Genomic DNA, 13,910 nt, shown 5'->3' on the forward strand with positions numbered 1-13,910 from the left:
TCCTTGACAGGTTGGAGACCCAAAAGGGACGGAAGCACTCTGTGCTTCCCAGCGAGCTTCCTCAATCTAGCCAACGACGCATTCAAAGAACTACTGTCTTTACTAGTCGACAAACCTACGTAGCCATATAATGGGTCTCCTCTCCTGTCCTTGGTTCAGATGGGGCCGGAAGCACCCAGCGGAACCAAACGACACGTCTTGCTATCAATTGGCCCGGGTAGAGTCTCCCACTTCATCGGAGGAACAAGCGGAAGGTGATGATTATTCGATGCTTGATTGCCAATGCCGTGCATGTAAGCACTGACCGTGACAGGCGTACCTTCATCGACGGAAAGTGGGAGCATTTGTGAACACCAAAGAGGCTCCTCTGGCCTATCAGAGAGATTGCGCAGACGATTCTCCAGAGAAACCAACGCAGGGCCTAAAAACACTGACAAGAAGGCCAGAAGCTCATTTCTCCCATTCACACCCAAGCCGACAAATGCCAAACCGAATCTAATCGCCTCAGATGGCTTCCCAAGCAGTCTGATGAGCGTCAGAGGTTATGATAGCGATGCACAATTTATGGACACCTCAAAGCATCTCAATAATGCGTCAGAGAGTCCGTACAATAGTCCTAGTATTTGGGGGAGTGTGTCACCTCTTGCACAGCCCTATTATGAGACAGAACTGGATGACCCGGGTGAAGAACTGGCGAGAGAGAGCAGTTTGGTGGTTGATGGTCCATTTTCAGACCAAAGTGACATGGAAAGGCCCCAATTGCCATGGCATCCACGGGACTATCCACACTGGGGCCCGCTGCCACCTATCACTCACATTACGGATCATGAACGTGCGCGTAAGAGGGTTGGAAGCCCCTATAGTACAGGGTTCTTTGAAAATCCCGGCCGGTACTCTACAGCCAACCGTGGACGCCTCCCAGGTTATCCAGGACGCACGCCTATTTCTCCAATGCCGTGTACAACGTCTGTCGATTCGGTATATGGACCCTCTTCTCAACTCTCAATCAGAAAGAGGCGACAGCCGCCCCCGATGGAGCTGAAATCTGAGAGTTATTCGATCCATCTGGGTAATATGGATATATCGAAAAGACTGGCGTCTCCCTCCATATCGCCTCGAGCCTTATCTGAAAAGCCATCATTTGACGGAAATGGGCGCGACAAAACCACAGGGGTGAGAAGCGCATCTAATCAAGGCTACGATCGAACTAACGTAGACACAACACAAGCACCAACTGAGAATGTGCAAGAGACGAACTTGGCAACATCGCGAGCAAAGGATTCGTCGTCATATTCCCGCAGTACTAGTTTCTCATCTGGTTTCTCCAAATACCAATTTGAAACAAAGGTTTTCAGTCTTCCAGACTCGGTGAGAGAACCAATGAGAAATCCTTACGCCGATATCACTAGCCTGAATCTGTCTTGTCAATCACAAGAAACTGCCGGAGATAGTCCAAACATCCCAACTGCTGCGAGTCCTTGTGATACTGGCGGACGCGACTCGCAAAGTAAATCTCCTAGACCATGTGAAATAGATCCATCGGTTGCTCCTCCTAGAGCTGACCTTCAGAGTAACGCAGGCACGGCTGCTTTACCATCGCGCCAGGTCAGCGTTGGATGGTTGTCTGGGGGTCGTCGTCTTGGCTACGGGTACACGCTGGTACCAGCAGATGACAAAGGAGACAACCTATCCCCAGAAGATACCTGCTCACTAAAGACATGTGATCTGAACAGTGCATCTACAGTTGGGAAGGGCCATAGTAAAAGATCTGCAAGCACTGTTGGCAAGCCCTATATAGAGCAGGATAATAAGACAGGATCGGGGAAAGGACTGCCAGTCTTCGAGATTACCAACATGATGCAACATTTGAATCTCCGTCACTGGTCCGGTGCAACCACATCCTCCGGAGCGAATAACCTCGGTAATGGGCCAAATAACACATCAGTAACATCAGTGCTATGGGAAAAGCTCGGATTCTCAAGGAAGAACCAAAACGAACCCGATATACATGTGGATCAGAAACCCCCTTGGAGTCACTTTTGTGGAGTTGGCTTAGACCAAGCATTGGACGGAACACTAACCCCGCCTAGAAATACGGACCCCCCAGTGAACGACGTAGACGAGCAGTTGTCCAAAGGGCGGACGGGGCTACATCGTGCTCATAGTCTCTGGACCAAAGGTCGCACTGTAACGGACAGAGCCCACGGCCTTGAGACAAAACTCACAACAAAGATACCGATATCTATCAAGCAGAATCCCGGGCTACGGAGGGAAAAGACACGAGTTATTAAACTCAAGAGCCGGGGGCGTAAGCAGACCATCAACAATAGCCTTGACGAGGAGAAGCCTATCTTCCCCGATCCTAAGCAACATGAACTCTCGGCAATCTCACAAGTGGAAGAGAGCCATGGACTCAGTACGGGATATCATGAAAGAAGGGACGATGTCTTGCAAGTAACCGAGCGGAGCAGTTCGGACACTGACTTGGCTGATGCATATGAAGATTGTCTGGAGGTCCATTCTATTCCTGATTAGAGACACAAACATAAACAACAGCACTGTTTGTCTTCTATGCTCAAAGGATTCTAGAAATTGGGAAGAAAATCAAAAATGCGATAGTAATAAATGATCTTGACCATGAGCCCTAGCCAGGGTAATTTTTTGAGGGTTGTGAAAACATGGCCTAGCATGGCTGCAACTCAATTTCAAATTTGCCCGGGAGCTCTGAGTGCCTTGTCACCTAGCAAAAGGTCATTGATATGAGACTAGCGATTAACAATCAATGAAATACTTTGAATGCATTAGAAGTTACCCAAAAGATCCCCCGAGGATATTCATGTAGTCGTACAAAGGTATATTGATACACACAAAAACGCCAATAAATCACACAAGTAAAACTCACTTCTTCTGCCGCTTGGTACTTTTATCACTGGTGTTGCTTAGGACACTGGCTGAACGCTTTTGTGAGGTGCTTTCTCGCGCTGTGGCTTCACCAGTATCACCACTACCAGCTTCTACCTCCTTGTTCTCTGTACCACCTGCCGTCTCCGCTTGACCTTCTGCGGAATGTAGAGCAGCAGAAGCAGCACCGGTGGACTCGGTAGCCACATCTGCTGTTGGAGCCGGGTTATCGTCTTGTTCGGTCTTTACCTCGGGTTTCTCTTTCTCCTTGGCCTCCTTCGCTTTGCGCTCTCTTTCCTGCTTAGCAGCTTCGAGTACGCGAATCTCACTCTCCACCTTTTCTGCCACTTTGCGGGCGTCAAGCAATAAGTTCACCGAGTGGATCAGCTTCTCGAACTCCTTGCATACCCGCTCCGTAGGCATGACCAGCCGAAGCGGCACTTCTAGCTCGGCAAGTGCAGCGGCCAGTTTCTGGGTCTGGACGTTGGACTTGGCCTGCGTCAGTTTCTGAGCACGATCACTGCGGAACTGTACGCCTGGAGCCAGACGGTCGTGATGCTGTACTCCGTATCTGGCCTCTTCAGACGGGGTGAGCGTTCTAATGTTCTGTTGAGCCTCTTTGTTTGCTGCAGCCGCGGCTGCAGCTTTCTTGTTTGTAGGTGCTGCTGGTGCATTGCTTGGGGTTTCGCCACGGCTGTCACGGGCATTTGCATTCGGTGCTGGGGTCTGGGCTGCCGGGCTGGGTGCGGCACCCTCGGGTCCAAGTATGGAGCGTCGCTTCTTGCTCTTGTCGGCTTGGAGAAGGGTCTGAAGCAGCTGAGACAAGCCCTGGCTAGACTGGTACATAGTGGTGTTGCCCACGCTAATGGGAACCTCAAGGCGGGAATAAAGCTCTCTGCGCTCTGCGATAAAGTTTTGCTCGTTTGCGGTAATACGTTTCAGTTCTTCCAGCAGAACTCCTTCCTCACGCACTGCGTCAGCCGTACGTTCTAACTGCAAAGCGGCAAGTTCCTTCCGTGCCCGCTCGCGCTCGGGTTCGAATTTCATCATCTTCTCGTGCAAATCGAATTCGGCCTCGGACATTTCTGACGGAGGGTGTTCTAGGGCAAGCATAGACGCAGCAACAAAGTAGTACCGTGCCTTCATATGTTCCATGGTCCGGACTTGATTGGCTGGTACAAGCGCACTGCTGTTTGTTTCTGCGTCGACGGGATGTGGCTGGAAGTCGTAGCGGTCGGCAATAACCACCCATCGTAGATCGTACTCCTCGACTAAGTCCATCAAATAATCTGTCTCCTGGCGCGACCAGTCATCGCTCTTCAGATGTCGATTGTACTCTTCGTCTGTGTATCGCCTCGGCACTCGAGCTTTGACGTTGTATTTCGCAAAGAGGTATTCCTGGTCCGGGGTTTGCGGGGCATCTTCATCCTGTTTCTGTTCTTCGCCTTCTGTCTCCGGTCCCTCCAGCGCCGGTTTTGCGGTATCGCCTTGTCGTTGCCAGTGACGCAGAACGAGTCCATCCGATCGAGCTTCGTTGGTGAAGGGAGCCATGCGCCTAGTAGGAAAAGCGGTTGTCAGGATGTATCCTCACACTGTAAATCAGATAGAACATACCAAGGACGGACTCTCAGCTTGCTCATCCATTTCGGGCGACCTTTGTATCGGTTCTCGTTGATGGCGATCGGAGGTGCTCTTTCACCTAGCAAGGCGTAAAGTTCACGAGTGATACCCTCTGAGAATTGTAATATTAGGAACTAGACAAAACCGGCGCGTAATTTGGGGGGAACACCAACCGGGCCTCTTCTCGACGACCTTCTGTTTCTTATGCGGTCGGGGTTGGCCCTCCGCGGGCAAATCCAACATGTCGCGAACATCGGCGGCGGCCATGGCGGATTACCACCACTCTTGGAGCTCTTGAAGATCAACGGATTAAGATTTTGTTGATATTGGTTGATAACTGGGGCAAAGTATCGAGGAACAGAAATGAAGGAGAGGAAAGAACAAGAGGGATATGAAAGGAAGTAGTGGAGTAACGAGGGGAGAGTATGAGGAGAAGGGGAGTGAATGAATGAATTAAATGAATGGAGAATTCAATTCGCGCCAAGACTTCCGACCGTTGCTGCCACATTGAGCATCAACATTCGGCCACCTCTTTCTTCACTGTTTCACCTCTCCTCCCCTTGATCTCCCCAGAATTCCAGAACTCCTGCCATTCGGATCTCCTTCATGATGGCGTCGACATCCTCGACCTCATGGCTATCCTCCTTCTTGGCCTTCTGCGCCATCCTGTGCCTCTCGGTGCCTGTTAACGCCCTCTACTTCTATATCGATGGACGTCAACCCAAATGCTTCTTCGAGGAGCTTCCCAAGGACACATTAGTTGTCGGTACGTCACCAACCAATTGGTTTCATGTGAACTTGCTTCGACGGTGTCTTAAATATTCTAATATCCACGGGCAGGAACCTACTCCACTCAGGTCATCAACCAACAGTCGAACACGTACTCCGTTGATCCCAGCCTGAAGATGCTCATTACTGTCGACGAGACCTTCGACAACGACCACCGGGTTGTCTCCAAGCGCGATGGCCACTCTGGTCGCTTCACCTTCTCCGCCGCTGATGCCGGCCAGCACAGAATTTGTGTGACCGCCGAGACGAGTGCCGCGACCGGCGGCTGGCTGTCGGGTGCCCCCGCGGGCGCTGTCAAGGTGACTCTAGACATAGCCATCGGAGAGACCAGCAAGATCGAGACGGAAGACAAGGGCAAGATCCAGGACATCGTCCAGAAGGTGAAGGATCTCAACGGTCGGTTGCAAGATATCCGGAGAGAGCAGGTGTTCCAGCGGGTATGTCTCTTACGCAATTCCATTGTCTCCAACTCTGTACCTGGGGTATATGATACTGACCTGGTTGTTTTCCCTCAATTAATCTAGGAACGTGAGGCCGAATTCCGTGACCAGTCTGAAGCTACCAACTCCCGTGTTGTCCGGTGGACCCTGATTCAAGTGGCTGTCCTGTCCGCTGCCTGCGCCTGGCAACTGTCTCACCTCCGCTCGTTCTTCATCAAGCAGAAGCTGACATAAGGGACGAGGGCATGGAGAAAGGGATAAGAGGGAAAAGAAGGTGCAGTTGTTGTCCGGCGTACCTTGTATATGGGGTTACATTTGAGTTCATTTTTACCTTGATCGTCTATCTCTTTGGTTCATCCGAAACAAATCAATGGAACTTTATGACAATTTTGGATGTATCTGTGGGCTGGATGGTCGTTCTCAGTTTCTGGCCGTAGGCTCAGTTTTGTTGCTGGGATGGCTTGTTTAATGTGGGACATGAAGACTGGAATATGCCTATTATGCCTGCCTTTCTAGTATTATATGATGCGAATGAGTCGATTGATAGATATGGATGTGATGACCTGCTCTATGTGTATCTCTGTCCAATGTATGTTCATCAAGCGAGTATGATAGAGCATAAGTGATTTATTTAATATGGAACCAACCCAATTGCCATTATCATTGAACTGCTATGTATGTGTCTATGTGCCTCTTATGCTTCTTCTATTTAGTGGGTGATCTTTTTTTTTCTTTCTTTCTTGGTTTCCCTGGTCTCTTTGGCTCTCCAAGTCATGATCATTATTGTTGACGGTATATCGTTCGTTAAGTACATCAGACCAGCACTTGGTGAAAAAAGAAAAAAAAAAAAAAAAAAAACTCTCAATAAGGTCTGTATATGCATCAAGAACCCCAAAAATGATGTGGTATAAAGCGGGAATTTCAAATGAAATAAGAGATTAGTAAATATAAGAAAATGGTGGTCAATATTAGTCGACCCAACTATTTCATGCCTTCATTGAGTTATTGGTTTGTTTTGCTGTATCATCACCGCAGCAAAAACTCATGATGAACCGTTCCAAATCGGTCAGCTTGTAGGGTTTGGTCATATAACCTTTCATGCCAACTTTCGACGCACGTCCCAGGGCATCGTCAGTGACATCTGCACTGACAGCAAGAACCGTCGGGGGTGTGGTCCGGGCATGCTTTGCCGTATGAGAATCCGTAGCACGCTGGCTGGTCCCAGGATTAGGAGGAATTTGACCGTGGTACTGGTCTACTAATTGTAATATCCTTAAGGTAGCCTCGTAACCATCCATTTCTGGCATCCAGAGGTCCATGAGAATGACATCCACTGGCTTGAGCTTCTTACGGTACTTTGGCGGTGGCTTGAGGATTGAGCGATCGTCCGAGCCGGCATTCTGGTTTGTGACTGCGTGAGAGCCATTCGTGGCCTCCTCGGGGCGCTGTGACGCCAGAACATCCTGCATAATCCGCACAGCCTCTCTCCCATTGCAAGCCTCATAAACATCCCGGTAGCCAAGTCTTTTGAGCATGTTTACCAACACCCGCCGGTTGATCTTGTTGTCCTCCGCTACCAGGAAAGTCAGCGGATACTTCTCCCCCAATTTGCTATCATAAGCATCTCCATTTATGGAGCCCCCAAAAGACTTGATATCAGGTACAGAACGGGAATGTGTAGGTGTTCGCGAAGAAGCCTCATCCGTGAGACTGGGAGACGGTTGTTGGATAGGGGTCCGCATTGCGGGCGGTAATATTGCATCCAGAGTTGTGCTGCTCGTTTGGCTGAGTCTTGAAGGATCACTGAGCTGGGGAGGGGTTAGAAGCTTCGTCGCAGGGGCAATTGGCCTGGTGCATGGTTCAGGTTGAGTGATAGGAATTCTAATCTCAAACTCTGTACCACGGTCAGGACCCGAGGTAGCAGAACGAACACAGACCAAATCGCCGCCCATTTTCCGGGCCAAGCCTTTAGCTACGAGAAGCCCCAGTCCCAAACCATCTTTGCTTCGGGTCGTAGATGTATCCTCCCGAGCGAATGGTTTGAAGAGATTTGGCAAAAAAGCCTCTGGAATACCTGAGCCAGTATCCCGAACGTTGATCAAGACATCGCCGACTTTGCGGCCTAGAGTAGCAGAGACAGTAATCACACCGCTATTTGTGAATTTGACCGCATTCAGAAAAACACATGATATCAACTTCGCAAGATCGCGATCATCCACAAATAGGGTATCTGGCAGCGCAGTGTCTACCGACCAGTTTATCGTTTTAGAAAATACCTCCCCATTAGACGACCGCGAGCGAAGCTCAATCCTTTCTCCTAATTCGGTTCCATTTGTCACCGCAAAATCAGGCCGACCACCAACATGAAGCGATTCGTTGATAACCAAACGAAGCAAATCACGGAGTTTTGTGACTCGCAGCGCAGGGCTCTTAAGGTTGATATTGATGCCTTCCAGCAGAAGATGTGGCGCTGAACGTCGTACTGCTAATGATGGGCGGGGGTCCACCATGTTGGCCATGACAGCTTCAATCTGATGTGCTGGAGTGGCCTGAATGATTTTGTCACTTTCAAGCACCGCGTTCTTGACATCTTCGCTTCGAGGGGATAGTTCTTTCGTTGCTGTAACACGCGGCATCTTTTGCTTCGGCGTCGATCCCACGGTGAATTCCGGCGGATTGCTTCGCCGCCGTTTGTATGGATTGATTCCAACGTTGGTGCCATCAGCAAAGATGTTGGGCCGATTTTCGCACGTTGGGATTGGTGACTGAACAGGCCCGCCGAATAGATCGTTATCACGTTCTACCTGGGGTGTTTTAGGAACTTGCATGTTCATATCATAGGCATGGACAACATTATCAGCGGCTTCAACAGCCCGTCTTGCACTATCTGTATGGGGTCAGCTTTGAGAAATGGCATAACGAGCAGCCATGACAAACCTTGAACCATTTCAATGCTTTCTTTGAGGGATTGAAAAACATAACCTGCCCTTGGAGACGGTTTACCTTGAATGGCTTCCCGTACAGTAGCATGCATGACGTCCAGCATTCCTACGATCCCCTGCATCGGCGTCCGCAACTCATGAGACAGGCTCCGAGCAAAGGGCTTCAGGGGTTGAGATGAGAAATCAGGATGTCCGTACAAAGCGTTTAGATACCCATCATCGATGATTTTATGACCCTTGGATGGATTCTTGATATCTTTGGAAGGCCGGTCGGTCTTTGTCGCATCCTCTCGGATCCGTTGGACAATCAGATCTTCCAGCGAATACAGAACCATTTCCAACAAAGACCACGAGAGATTGCGCTTCTGCAATCCTGGCTCCGACCACATCAAGCCGAAGTGGGCGAGGCACTGGGTTTCCGAGAAGAGCGGAATTGCCAGGTAGCCCTCTGCCGCGAACGGGAGCTGGTCTTGGTCAAATGACATGACGGATCCTAACTTCTCAGGAATCAAGCAAGGCTTCCCATGGTCCATATGAGACAAAGGGTTGCCTCCAGCAAAGTACCGGTGTCTATGCATTCCCACGTTTTGATGTCCATCGTTGTAATAGAAGGCTGTACCAAACAGGCGGGGTTTATGTTCCCCCATATCACCGACGATCTCATCATCTCGAACTCTCCGGGCTACGAAACCATATTGAGCGTTGCAGATTGAGGTAATATGTTCCATCAGTCGGCTCCAGAAGGACTCCAAGTCCAGGCCTCGGAGTTCTTGCTTTAATTTCATCAGTTGTTCGGTCGCCATACTTTGATGACCGCCGAGATGTGTACGATTTAATGGGTCGGCCTGCGGGTCATCGTTGAGCAAGGTTGAAGCTGAGGTATCTCCAGAAAGGCATTCAGACTTGCATGGGAGAAACGGTTTCGATCGGCCGGCCGATACGAAAGTCTTTGACCATTCGGATTCGACTGAATCTGACATGGTGTGGGACAGCTTTCACGCTTCGTCAAAGTCGCTAATATTGCGAGTCCCGAAAGCGAAGCTTTATTAGGGTATAGGAGGGCGCCAAAATAACGTTGGGGTTTTAAAATTAGTTGCCCGATCACGAGGAGAATCTTTGGGCAGGACAAAACGCATGGCTTTCGATCTGGAAACGGGCGCAGAGGACTTGGTTAGTGATCAACCTTCGTCATGGGCACGATGGAGGGTTTTCGATATGTCAAAGATCGAGTCGCTCTTGATGTTAGACAGGTTTGTCGAGCACATACACCACTTTGGCAAATGTTGGTAAGGTGTAGCTCCGGTCGAGCTACACCATATGGTCGGCGCTCTGTACTGGGATAGCGCTCTGAGAAGAATCTGTGCGACAAATTATCCTGGCGTTATAGATCTGTCGGATTTAAACGACTGCGAAAAAAAAAAAGGACGAAAAAGAAGAGAGTGAAAGCGAAAGCACGGAGTAGATGCTTGTCGTTCAAGAGGTAGGTAAACTAAATCGAAACAAATCGACGACGGGATTATAATCTGCTCCTTTAATCCTTCCTCTTCCGATAACGTTCTAATAGCTGTTGGAGGTTATCTGCTTGGTCGATGGATGGCACTGTTTCCTCTCCCTGAGGGCACTGGCCAATTGCTGGGGCAGAGGTGGTCGGCAGAAATCACCCAAAAAACCTGACCACGCAAGCGGAGAGAAATCCAGTTCTCAATAATATAGCCGGGGTGAGGGACCATCAGACGATGGAATGGATATAATTTGACAGTCCCACCCACAGGCCAAGATGAGGAAGAAGTGGGAGGAATGGAGAGAAAAGGGTAAAGTCGGTCAGGTGCAGGAGGAGGGGGAATTGAAGGAAACAGAAATCGTCTCCATTTCGTATGGGACCAATTTGGGACTGATCGCCCGGTCTAGACGCGGGGAGGCTTAAATCCACACGGTAAGTGACTATGATTCATTTGGAGTCTAGAATGTCCCTTTGGGAGGAATTACAAGCCTATGGTGGTTTCTATATGTTCTGCCTGCTTGTGTAATCATCCTTTTCTTTTTCTTTTTCCCAAAAGGACTGTTTCTTCAGGGAACCTGAAATAAGAAATAAATAGTGGCCGCATGGCGCATTTTGATTGACATGGGTATGTATCGTTTGCTGGTACGGAAATATATTTATAGAACATCAACTTAACCCTCACGCATATTGATTCCAATGAGCGTACTTCCATAGTTTGCCGGGTTACCAGGCTATACATTTCGAAAGAAAACAGTACAACGGAGAAACAAATGATCATTATAATACGTGGTATAACCCTAAAGAATCGACCACCACACCAAATGCTCCAACATCCATGGATGATGCTTCACATGGACCGAGGTTGTGATACTGTCGTATGTACGTTCATTACATGACATGGTCGACCGACCGACATAGATGCCTTCTCAACCTCTCAACCACAAAGTGATTGCAAACTTTGAACAAGAACATAATGGCTAGACCCTTCGAAATCTCCGTTCCAGATACTCAACTTCATCATCTTCAGCAAAAGTTAACAACGGCAACTTTCCCGGATGAACTGGACGATGCGGGGTGGGACATGGGTGTGCCTCTGGGTGAGATGAGAAGGCTGGTAACCTACTGGCGCGACGGCTTCAACTGGCGCCAAAAGGAACAAGAACTGAACGAGAGCTTGAATCAGTTCCTCGTTCCTATAACCGTCAACGGATTTGGAGGCTTGGATATTCATTGCCTGCACCACACCAGCCGAAATCCAAACGCTGTCCCTTTGCTATTCATACACGGCTGTAGGCCTGGCTGATACCAGATCCCAATAAAGTCATCGCGGAGCTGACCGGTCTTCTTGTAGGGCCTGGAAGCTTTTTGGAAGCAACGAAGCTTATTCCATTGCTGACCCAAGGAGACGAGAATCACCCAGCATTCCACCTGGTCGCTCCCTCATTGCCGAACTTTGGCTTTTCATCTGCAGTAAACAAGGTTTGAAGATATACCTAATTCATAAATGCATTTGCAAGAGTAATCTAATGTCCTGTAGAAAGGGTTTGGCCTGGTTCAATATGCGGAAGCAATGCACAATGTGATGCTGGCTTTGGGCTACAAAGATTACGGTCTGCTGTATCGTCCTCCCACCAGGCTGATTCAATACTAACCTCTCTATAGTTGTACAAGGCGGTGATTGGGGCAGTATCATCGCTCGTGTCATGGCCAACCGCTACTCTGACCACACCAAGGCCGTTCACTTGAACTTTCTACCGGTGGCTCCGCCTTATCCATGGCGGAGTCCTTTAGTCTTTCTTCGATCCCTCCTCACCATTCCCTTCTCATCAGGCGACAAGGCACACTTGTCAGCTACTTCGGACTATCTGATGCAAGGGAATGCTTACATGCGTCAGCAGGAGACTCGTCCGCAAACGTTAGGCTACGCTCTTCATGACAGCCCTGTGGCGTTGCTCGCTTGGATTTACGACAAACTGCACTCATGGACTGATAGCTACCCATGGACGGATGATGAGATTCTCATTTGGGTGAGCATCTACTGTTTTTCGGTAGCGGGGCCCGCGGCGTCAGTCCGGATCTACTACGAGGCGGCACGGAACGATTCTTCGTCCGCTGTGCCCGGAATGTCCACCGTCGATGCTATCTCGAGACCCACTCCTGGTAACGTCAAACTCGCGGTGGCTCAATTCAAGAAAGAGCTGATCCGAGTGCCTATGTCGTGGACCGGCCTGGCCGGTTCTGTCGTTAGAGCTAAGCAATATGACTGTGGTGGCCATTTTGCAGCGTGGGAGGTGCCGGAGCTCCTGGCAACCGACCTGAGAAATTTCCTGGGAAGGAATGGGCAGGCGTACGGAGCTGTATCTGGGAAGGATGGGTACTGATCATCCACTTGTCGACTGCAGATTGAACGGAGCCCTATAGGGGTTAGGTCGTAGATGATAGAGGTTCCAGACATAACGCAACAGAACTAGGACGGTGAATCCGTATGCAGAGATTTAATTTCTAATTCCCTGTATTTTCGTCCTCCATATGTCCTCACTGTGCTTCGCCTCGCCTTAATCGATAATATGTAACATTAAGTGGAGACCTTAGACGCCGAAAGCTGTTCTCAACCAGGAAATATTGCAATCGTGGCAATGGAGCGTGAAATTAAAGACCTGAATAACATAACAAAAAAGCGCCAACATAACTATTCTAATCTTGTCTTCCCTTGAGTAGCCGCTTAGTCACCTTATCTTTCTCTATGATGTACACCTGGGCACCCCAACCGGAGAGTGCGTCTCTGTCAACAGCACTGAGGAGAGCCTGGGAAATGGTTTCGAACAAGTCCTCGGGGGCCTATACCGTCAGTATCATCTCTAATCAAAATCAGAATCCCACACACGCAAGACATACCAGATCCGGCTCCCATAAACTCTCACAGGTACCAAACAGCTGATCACTAGCTGTCCCGCTGACAATGAAATCCTTTGCAAAGTCGATACATCCGATACTATCAAAGCCACAGATAAATGGCTTGCCAGTTGTGCTGTTTATACCCGCAACGACGGGACTGACGAAGAAAGGTCCAAATCTCCTCTCGTACAGTGACGAACTGACCAGGTTGGCCAAGGTCTGGGGTGCAATGTTCCGTTCCTCACGCAGGCGGTACATGTTAACCTTGTAGCGGAAGAGATCTGAGACGGTCGAGACGTCGGTCGCCAGGCCAGTCAGGCCGAGGAAGGTCGATGGGCTGTAGTTGAAGATCTTGGGGAAGTTATTGGAGACGGTCAGAGCCTGCATGCCGAGTCGGAGATCGCAGGCAATTGCCACGCAGTCCTTGCCTACCATGGCGACGCAGGCACCACCATCTGCAGAGAGGAAGATTAATATGTGAAACTCGAGTCAGTCGGGAGACGAGGAAGATGACATACTGATATCGAAGGGCGAACTCTAGAGGTATCGTCAGCTTGCTCAATCAGGGAAAGAAGGGTAGTACAGAAGACATACCATGATTAATTTGATAGAGTAAATAAAATCAAAATCTAAATTAGAGAAGTGAAAGGGTTCGATGAGTGAGACGCAAGAGGATGTGGAGGGCCGAGGGTTGGGGTGAAGCGTGAGGTGGTGAAGGAGAGGGACTGATGAATGGTTGAGTTGAAGCTCACTGCTGCCAGCACGCGTGGAGCCGCCGAGCTTTCTGCCGATGACGATGCGCCCGCTGCCTACTGATCTTCC

At 49.5% G+C, this 13,910-nt stretch overlaps 6 protein-coding genes across 6 annotated transcripts; 3 read left to right on the forward strand and 3 right to left on the reverse strand.

The window, feature by feature from the left end:
* Positions 1-130: 130 nt before the first annotated feature.
* On the forward strand, positions 131-2,535 carry BDV27DRAFT_160128 (uncharacterized protein; the record flags this gene model as incomplete). Its single annotated transcript, XM_032072980.1, has 2 exons — positions 131-254; positions 314-2,535. The coding sequence occupies 2 exons, from the start codon at positions 131-133 to the stop codon at positions 2,533-2,535; spliced, it is 2,346 nt and encodes a 781-aa protein (XP_031925113.1).
* A 363-nt stretch (positions 2,536-2,898) lies between these two features.
* On the reverse strand, positions 2,899-4,788 carry BDV27DRAFT_147319 (uncharacterized protein; the record flags this gene model as incomplete). Its single annotated transcript, XM_032070720.1, has 3 exons — positions 2,899-4,456; positions 4,516-4,633; positions 4,695-4,788. The coding sequence occupies 3 exons, from the start codon at positions 4,786-4,788 to the stop codon at positions 2,899-2,901; spliced, it is 1,770 nt and encodes a 589-aa protein (XP_031925114.1).
* A 202-nt stretch (positions 4,789-4,990) lies between these two features.
* Positions 4,991-6,574, forward strand: BDV27DRAFT_132126 (emp24/gp25L/p24 family protein). The gene is made up of 3 exons (XM_032067797.1): positions 4,991-5,287; positions 5,362-5,747; positions 5,835-6,574. Exons 1-3 carry the CDS (start codon positions 5,128-5,130, stop codon positions 5,982-5,984), a joined length of 696 nt encoding a protein of 231 aa, XP_031925115.1. The 5' UTR covers positions 4,991-5,127; the 3' UTR covers positions 5,985-6,574.
* A 162-nt stretch (positions 6,575-6,736) lies between these two features.
* On the reverse strand, positions 6,737-9,672 carry BDV27DRAFT_147321 (uncharacterized protein; the record flags this gene model as incomplete). Its single annotated transcript, XM_032070721.1, has 2 exons — positions 6,737-8,637; positions 8,688-9,672. 2 exons carry the CDS (start codon positions 9,670-9,672, stop codon positions 6,737-6,739), a joined length of 2,886 nt encoding a protein of 961 aa, XP_031925116.1.
* Positions 9,673-10,713: 1,041 nt separating this feature from the next.
* On the forward strand, positions 10,714-12,676 carry BDV27DRAFT_132129 (epoxide hydrolase). The gene is made up of 4 exons (XM_032067798.1): positions 10,714-11,482; positions 11,545-11,672; positions 11,731-11,803; positions 11,856-12,676. The coding sequence occupies exons 1-4, from the start codon at positions 11,167-11,169 to the stop codon at positions 12,572-12,574; spliced, it is 1,236 nt and encodes a 411-aa protein (XP_031925117.1). The 5' UTR covers positions 10,714-11,166; the 3' UTR covers positions 12,575-12,676.
* Positions 12,677-13,815, reverse strand: pup3 (proteasome core particle subunit beta 3). Its single transcript, XM_032067800.1, has 4 exons — positions 13,683-13,815; positions 13,607-13,625; positions 13,089-13,543; positions 12,677-13,031 (listed from the first exon to the last, which is right to left on the reverse strand). The coding sequence occupies exons 1-4, from the start codon at positions 13,683-13,685 to the stop codon at positions 12,888-12,890; spliced, it is 621 nt and encodes a 206-aa protein (XP_031925118.1). The 5' UTR covers positions 13,686-13,815; the 3' UTR covers positions 12,677-12,887.
* Between the last annotated feature and the right edge of the window lie 95 nt (positions 13,816-13,910).

Source organism: Aspergillus caelatus (genome assembly GCF_009193585.1).
Source record: "Aspergillus caelatus strain CBS 763.97 unplaced genomic scaffold BDV27scaffold_154, whole genome shotgun sequence".
NCBI lineage: Eukaryota > Fungi > Ascomycota > Eurotiomycetes > Eurotiales > Aspergillaceae > Aspergillus > Aspergillus caelatus.

Coding starts and splice junctions, on each gene's coding strand:
- BDV27DRAFT_132126 (XM_032067797.1), top strand. CDS start 5,128: ATGATGGCGTCGACATCCTCGACCTCATGGCTATCCTCCTTCTTGGCC. Junction 5,288..5,361: donor CAAGGACACATTAGTTGTCG/GTACGTCACCAA, acceptor ATCCACGGGCAG/GAACCTACTCCACTCAGGTC. Junction 5,748..5,834: donor GAGAGCAGGTGTTCCAGCGG/GTATGTCTCTTA, acceptor CAATTAATCTAG/GAACGTGAGGCCGAATTCCG.
- BDV27DRAFT_132129 (XM_032067798.1), top strand. CDS start 11,167: ATGGCTAGACCCTTCGAAATCTCCGTTCCAGATACTCAACTTCATCAT. Junction 11,483..11,544: donor TTTGCTATTCATACACGGCT/GTAGGCCTGGCT, acceptor GTCTTCTTGTAG/GGCCTGGAAGCTTTTTGGAA. Junction 11,804..11,855: donor TTTGGGCTACAAAGATTACG/GTCTGCTGTATC, acceptor ACCTCTCTATAG/TTGTACAAGGCGGTGATTGG.
- pup3 (XM_032067800.1), bottom strand. Junction 13,032..13,088: donor GTTTATGGGAGCCGGATCTG/GTATGTCTTGCG, acceptor CTGACGGTATAG/GCCCCCGAGGACTTGTTCGA.